The 7,806-nt window shown below is 42.6% G+C and overlaps 1 protein-coding gene across 1 annotated transcript in view; it reads right to left on the minus strand.

Moving 5' to 3' along the window:
* Positions 1-2,429: 2,429 nt before the first annotated feature.
* The window catches only part of LOC138043044 (signal recognition particle subunit SRP72-like), a 32,623-nt gene continuing 27,246 nt past the window's right edge, over positions 2,430-7,806 (minus strand). Inside the window, exons 18-22 of the mRNA XM_068889153.1 lie at positions 6,820-6,969; positions 6,692-6,735; positions 5,415-5,528; positions 3,334-3,370; positions 2,430-2,819 (exon numbers count right to left, since the gene is read on the minus strand). Of these exons, the coding sequence (XP_068745254.1) occupies positions 2,660-2,819; positions 3,334-3,370; positions 5,415-5,528; positions 6,692-6,735; positions 6,820-6,969 (505 nt within the window). The 3' untranslated portion in view covers positions 2,430-2,659. The remainder of the gene's footprint in view (positions 2,820-3,333; positions 3,371-5,414; positions 5,529-6,691; positions 6,736-6,819; positions 6,970-7,806) is intronic.

Consider the following 7,806-nt stretch of genomic DNA (forward strand, 5'->3'; position numbering starts at 1 on the left):
TTACCATATGTCAATCATTTTCTAATCGATCAGCCGAGCACTGCAGCTGGATCTTTCAAGTGCTTTACTACCTTGATATCTCATAAATTTGAGCGCGATAGAATGAATAATCCTTGAGGATCTCTATTTTATTAATTTGTAATTTTTAATTACAGCCTGTCACGTCATTTACCCCGGCCTAGCTTTAACTCTGCTTCCAGAACTCGGGTCAAATTTTCTTGCTGGGCAAGTGTAAGGGTTAGTTCAAGAGTTTTTTCATCGTTCATGTGCCTTCGCGGCGGATGTCCTCACTCTTATACTGTGGCTCGCGCTTGCGCCGCAAGTGATGGCCATGCTTAAATAAACACCAAATGCAAGAACTTACCCCTCCTAGCTCCGTGAGTTTCTTCTCCAAATTCCGCGCTTTGCCCGGGAATGCACATGCAGAAAAAACGTTTTGCCGTGAAGCGGAGCGAAAGGAAACTGGACTTGGCGACGGCTTCGATTTGCAGGAACCTAAACAGGAGAAGCGAGAGAACGAGGATGATACAGTTAGGTTGACGAGAGCAAAACAGAAATACGTACAAAATTATAAATTCCTTTGATACCAGTTCTGTCCCAGTTCATTCATTTGGCTTGGCACAACTCTAGCACACATTACAATTAAAAGACTATCCGTATTGACTTTTCACACCTAAAGTGAAGAGAAAAAGAAGAAAATTGGAAGAAATTAAGGTTTGAAAAAGGTAAAGAGAATTGAGGTAAACTGGCTTAAAGCAATAGGAGTATTAATTCCACTTTCAAGTAGTGTCTACCAACTCGTGGAAGAAAAACATGCCACTCTACTACATTGCAGATACTTTAAACGTTTTGTTTCAAAGCTCTTTATTTTACAGGACGACAAGTTTGGAGAAGAGTCATGAAATTCCAAGAGGCCGACCGAAGTCGAAGTTAACCCGAAGGCTCCTTTTTCATTAGTTTCTACCGTAACTTACGACATCTATCGCAACTCACGGCAGGGAATGGTCCCCACTCCTATCCCATTGCTTGCACAACTTGTCCCACACACGAATTGATGGAAAGCTGAGTGAACGTTTGAGAGCACGAGCCTGGGATTCGAACTCGGACCGCTGGAATGCAGTGCGGCGAGCGATACCCCACTACACTACGCGCGTTCCATGAAATTCGATTCATCTAAATATTGATTTATAGTATTATGGATCTACATGAGCTAAAAAGGCATCAACAATTTCAATATTTGAAAGGATAGTAGAGTATCTTTGACTTTTTCCACCATCTTTTAGAAAGATATCAACATCAAAAGAATACAACGTACTTTTGTCTCTGACCGTTGAATACCCCTTGCTTCTTTTTCCTTTTGATCCAGAGCTCATGATGTCCTCCTTGCTCTAGCTTCTTGGTCTCTAACCTGAGGCCGTTGACCTACTTGTTTGACGTCTTGTTCATTTGCCTTTGTTTTAACCTCGCGCGACTGCTAGATAATGTTAACGCATTGTTACGTCGCTATTAGCGGCAATTAGAACTTTGAACTATCCGCTTTTACAAGCCGGTCGTGGGATTTTCAGTTTGCCGCTACGTGATGCGCGCGACCGGTAATTAATGTTAATCAATAGTTTTGACGTTCCGCTGCTCTGAGCCGAGAGATTTCCGTTGCGGGCCGGCCGAACATTTTGTCGGCCGCCATCAACTACCACTGAGTTTTGAAAATGCAAATTGCCTTAACGTAGACGTTGATACTATTCAAATTTGTTTGTACATAGCAAAAGAGATTGAACTGAATGATTTACACAGTAGTAACCGCATGTGCCGATTTTTGTCAAGCAGGGTTAGGGTTGAATACCATAACAATCTAAAGATTTTAATCGGACTTTATGCACGAATAGCGACTATACCTCAAAAAAAGGTTTTGACGTTCAATTTTCATTGTCAATGTACCTTTTCAAAAACTGCTGTTGTCTGAGTTCATTCCTAAATCTTGTCTTAATGCTCTTTTACAAAAAAACAGTGGGGAAAAAAACAGTGGGAAAGGGGCAGTCGAGCAAGGCCAGATATCGGCCAAGCGGGGAGCTAGACAGAGGTCTGCCTCATCCCATTCTTTTGCTTGGCTCGTAATTTTTCCTGTGTTTCATTTGATTCTTTTCTTTGCATGGAAAAAAACGGAACAACATTCGTACTCTTGTAGCGCTCGGGAAAGCCCCCTGTCCCGGGAGCATGCCTAAAACGATACTACGGCTGAGGCCAAGTACAATCTTTTGTACGTGAGCTAATTCAAGTTATTGGGATGAGCTGGCTCGAACAAAAAAGCCTCTTAGTTTACCATGGTGGGCAACAATCGGGTTTGTAGCGCCGGCAACGACGGCAGCACGAAGACGTCTTCCCAGTGCAATAACCCTCAATACTACAAAAATTCAGACCAGAGAACGCAAGGAAGCTTTAACTTTACTACCTTTATTTGATAAAACATAAATAACGAATTATAATTACTTCTAATTCTTTACTGATTGAAATCAACGCTCAGCCTGACCTTAAGAGAAGCCGGCTAAGAGTGAGATCACATTCTGTGGTGTCTGCCTACGTATCTCATTTTATCTCCTTTAGATTTCCCAAGAAGTCATTTATCTTTCTGTATCTGCTGTTCTTTGCTTCCGAGTCGATGCCATCACCAGCCTCCTTTCTTTTTCTTCGTTCGCTGTTTCTTTTTAGCAGCCTGGGGTTGCTGTGGTCGGGGCGGCACTGCGCTGGCGGCAGCACCACCTGCGGAAGGGGTACCGGGCGGGGATGCGGGCTTAGGGCTACCGGGTGTTTTGGGACTGGACGATCTGGGGTAAAAATTACAAGGGAAAACGTCACCGATTATTTGTGTAATATTATATCAATCTTTTCAATGAAGACTCAAAGAAGACTGCGAGAGTTACTTAGTTTTGTTTACGTTATCGTGTTTTGGGGGGACAATTATCGTATTGGTGTATTTTTGAATGTTAATTTATTGGCCCGGCAATAAATTCTCAGTCTTTTTACCGAGCAATCTCATCTCATTTTACACTTACGGTGAAGACCAAGACAGAAACGACTTCGTATCAACAGCTTCCAAACAATGCTACGGTTTCATTAAGAACTATATATGTATATATGTATATAGATATACATATACACAGTGAATGGATACAATGTTTGGAAAAAGTGGCCAAAGACTTAAAATGGCCTGCTCTTCCTTTTCATTTGGCAATGCAAACAATTTGGCAATACTAAGCAATGCAAACAGCTAATATAATTATTGAACAACCTTGGGAGAGAAGAGAAAAACACATCTAAGTATTTTGAGAAAACACTTACGAGTCCGGGGGGGCAGCAGCACCTTGTGTTCCTTTACCTGTCAAGATATGAGTAAATTAAACACGGGTCGAGTTATTGTCGAGAGTCCACTCTAACCAAGGTTCAAGAATAAGGGGGGTGGGGGAAGATGTTTACTTGTATTTCTGTCGCAACTGAAAGTACTTTCTGACTGCAACGATGTAGTGACGACTAGACATTTACAATTACGAAGTGAACTGCCCCTTTAAAGGAACACAAGAGATTTACTGACATTTTGAGAGAGGAACGAAACAACTTCGAGAATATACAGTAGATTCTAGTAGTGAAATCTACCCGGAACTGAACTGGCAAATTTCGTTAAATGCAAAACGGAGGAAGAATACGCCGCTACAGCTGTTTAAATCGAAGGGTTTGACTCAAGTGAGGTTTGTTTTGCCTCCTCTCGTCTTGAAAAAAACGGTTCGAGTCATCGAGGGATTAAAAAAAAGGGAACTTTACTTAAGTGTCTAGTCGTTCTAGCGCAGAAGCACTATTTGGGGACCCTGTAAATTCAAATAAACAATTAACACAAATCAAGTCAAATGTTGGTTTTTGAGGAGAGGGGAAACCGGTGTACCCGGAGAAAACCTCTGGGTGCAGAGTAGAGAACCAACAAACTCAATCCACATATGACGCCGAGTCTGGGAATCGAATCTGGGCCACATTGGTGGGAGGCGAGGGCTCTCACCACTGTGCCAACCCTGCACCCCATTAATTACATAGAAAACGACAGAAAGGGAAATTGAGATTTGACTGGAGTTTGCGAGAGGTTCAGGGAATCAGGAATACTCAGTAACGAGGGTAAAACTACGTCAGTTTAGGGGTACATTTTCTTTCGAGTTAGCAAAACGTTTGAAATAGCACAGGATCAACATAGACATTTGTTTGCCTCCTCGCAATATTTACAATCCTTTCATTTTGAAGTTAGTGGCGAAGAGACCTCAGGTGTGAAGGGCTGGCGTTGTGGTGTGAGCACTTGCCTCCAACCCTTGTGGCCCGGGTTCGATTCCCAGAACCAGCGTCATTTGTATGTCGTATCTCATTGAACGGACTTCAGGATTGGCCAAAAGAACAATGGAACGAACAAATATAACGATGGATTTAGCACAGAAAACAATAGGAAGTAGGACACCACACAGCCAATGAAATACAGTGTTCAACAAGAGGTATGACCCTACCCCATTTGCAGGTTGAGTTTGTTGGTTCAGAGCTCCGAGAGGTTTATCTCCGGGTACTCCGGTTTCCCCCTCTCCTCAAAAACCAACATTTGTTGATTTCAGTTTAGTGCTCAAGCTCTAGAAGACCAGACACTTAAACACGAAGACGCACTAGAAAAGGCGCGGTGCCTTAGGTACATGCAAATGATTTATAACCCAACCATCGACGCAACCGAGCCCTGTGATAATTTGTGGAATAATAAAGAACCTTATGGCAATGTGTCATAAAATGTCTCTCGTTCTTTTTTTTTATTCCCCAGTCCCTTTTTTCTCACGTTAGAAAATATCCTTTGCAAGATGGTGGACAAGCCTCTACGCCCTCTTGGTCTCGACTTCAACCGGGGAAACATGGAAGTAGCGTTCTTAGCTTGCATTTGATTCGCCACGTTTAAAAACGTGAAATACAAAAGCCAACGTAAATGCATGGAGCGACTTTCGTATGACCTTGAAAAATTGTTCGCAATTCGTTTCACGGACCAATGTTTGGCAAGATTAAAACCAAGCTCCTCGTTATTCCCGCCAAGGAAACTCCTAATATGGACAGTAAACAGCTCAATTGCCCAATCACATTATTGCATTTCAAATGACGGCAAAGCGAAATGCCGACTGCTTTCCAGAAAGTTCCATGAAGAGATGACGTTGTCTGCATCCGCGTTCGCTTAGCCAATGGAAATTTGCGCCGCTCGTTTGTTTTTACTCGATAAGCCGATAAAATGTTTTGCATTTTTGTTTACGTTCTGCATACGTATGCAAACGTGAACCTTGCTTTGACGTCTCGATGCAGGTTTTAAAACCTATCACAACGGACACAGTGCCTCGAATAGAATCAGCTTGGTCAGCACTTACCCACAGATATGCCCTTCTTTTGTCTTTTGCCTTTGTAATATGATCGTTCTCTTTTCGGCATCCATCGCTCAGGATCGGGATCAACCTCGGGGTTATAGTTCTTCGGCAGTTTTCCTACGCAATCAAATTAAACCGTGTTCAAACTGTGACAGCAAAATCGCACCCGTAAAACATACCAATGGCCATTTTCGACTTTTCACCGGCCTGTATTTAACGTGAGATGTATTGACGGAGAAAATCGGTTCCCATTCAAATGACCTTATTCGCACATCGCACTGACTATCCTTCCCTTTCTGTAACTGCCACCCCCGGATTTACTTCTAACGTTGGCGAGTCCAATAGGGGTTTTCAATACTATGTTGTACAAGTATAAAACGTAACGAAACGCCGCTCAGGGCTACCGTGGATGGCTTCTAATGTCAGCCAGCATGTTATTACGACTTTCATGAAGTAGCAGAATCCGAAGTTGAAATTCCAATCACCGGTTCTGTTTTACACTGCCATCCATCAAATTTGTCCTGATACTTTAAACGGACCGTTAAATAAAGTGCCCTAATTTACGAATGCGCCATAAGAACAAAAAAGGCAAACGTCTCACAAAATTAGGACAGATTGGCAATGAAGGTTTCTTCATCGCGTAAATTTTAACAGTGCTCTGAACGAGTCTACGGTAGATTGAAAATAAAGATGTTTTCCTGAAGACTATACTGTATATGTAGTTCAAAACGATAACATCCGCTACGGTTGTCGATAGGTCAGTTATCACCTACAGTCCTTCTTAGTACTACCTGCCAATCGCAGGTCAAATTCCTGTCAAACCACTTTCAGCGATCCGAAGGTGTCTGAGGTACAGCTCCTTTTCAGGGACAACTCATTGTTAAAAAACAGATTTAGCTTTAATCAGTTTCAAACAACTGAGCCCAGGATGAAGGGATAGATAGTAATGGAGCATAAACAATAAGCGGAGCTTTTGTTCGGCGCCCGCACCCTTGCGACACCCCGAAAGATTCTCTATCAATAGGCCAGTTTCGTATTCTAACGGTTGGACTGGATCTAGCATGAAATGGAGGCTAATGCGGGCAAATTAATTTGCATTCGAAAAGATTCGCACGCATTAGCCTCCATTCCATGCTAGATCCAGTCCAGCCGTGAGAATGCAAAAATGGTCTATTACGTACGTATTGTTTCAAGTTATGGTAGGAACTTTACCGCTATCATCAACTATTGGCACTTTCAACTCATACTTCAAGGGGTTGAAGGTAGACCCTCTAACATACCTTTCTTTCGCTTGCGTTTCCTTCGTTTCACAATTACCTCCTGCCTGTTAATCAAAGGAAGACAGGTTCTCAAAACAATGATAACAAAACAATAACATGATTAACGTAGAAATTGTGCATTAACCAACCTTAAATCTTCCATATTTACGTCAGCTTCTTGTTTCGCCTTTCCACGACCATATCGAGATCCAAATGCACTGTGGGACATTTCCAGCGCGTCTACATCGAGCGTTGCATCTTGGGACGATGAGTCCAGTGGGGTAAGTTTCTCGCTGAAACTGTTTAGTGGTTGTTGTTAAGGAAAATTATGTTCTGAAGTAGGTAAGAACTCTTTCCATGATACGCCTTTCGTCCCAGGGCAAGTTACCCCGGTTCCCCTCGTGGCTCTGTACTCGTTTATTTGAACCATCACAAAACTTAAAGATCAATGCAGAAATTGAATGTAGTAAATTACTGGTTAAATATTTACACAGCGATGGCTCCTCCAATGAGGTGTTTAAGTCATGACGGTGCGAGTGAGTTTACTTTGCGTCGTTTTTTTCCTCCGTCCAGTGCGGCTCAACAGACACCACCTAAGATAACATAATAAAAACAGAATGCGCAACGAATTGAAAATTTTCATTCCAAAGCTAGCGGAGATACCTTGTTTACACGATACCGGCATACGGTTTCGTAACGGAATGAACTCTCTCTCTCTCAGTACAGCATCCATGACCGGTAAACGTGCGCCTTCGTGCATGATTCGTTCCGGTTTGACGTTTTAAGCGTCTATTAAGTTTGGCCGAATCTGGCTGGCGACAAATATTAACAGCATCGCAACAGCAGCGGTCAACATTCGAGGGTAACAGTGATGTCATAGACTTTGCACTAGCGCCATCTCAGAGACTTTTGGCGGGAAACAGTTTTATTGTTAGATGTCATGTGACCTCGAAGTAACCAATGAGAGCGCACGCTGTTGGTGGAAAAAATTCAGCTATGTAACAATCAGATATGGGCAGCAATGCAAGTAATTAGATGAATTGGGCAAGCATCTATTACCTACATTTCTGGACCTACGCGAGGTCCTATTTGACGGTTCGCAACGAGGAATGCCCAGTTTTTCTGTAGTAATAGAA

This window comes from Montipora capricornis, chromosome 3 (assembly GCF_036669925.1).
Source record: "Montipora capricornis isolate CH-2021 chromosome 3, ASM3666992v2, whole genome shotgun sequence".
NCBI lineage: Eukaryota > Metazoa > Cnidaria > Anthozoa > Scleractinia > Acroporidae > Montipora > Montipora capricornis.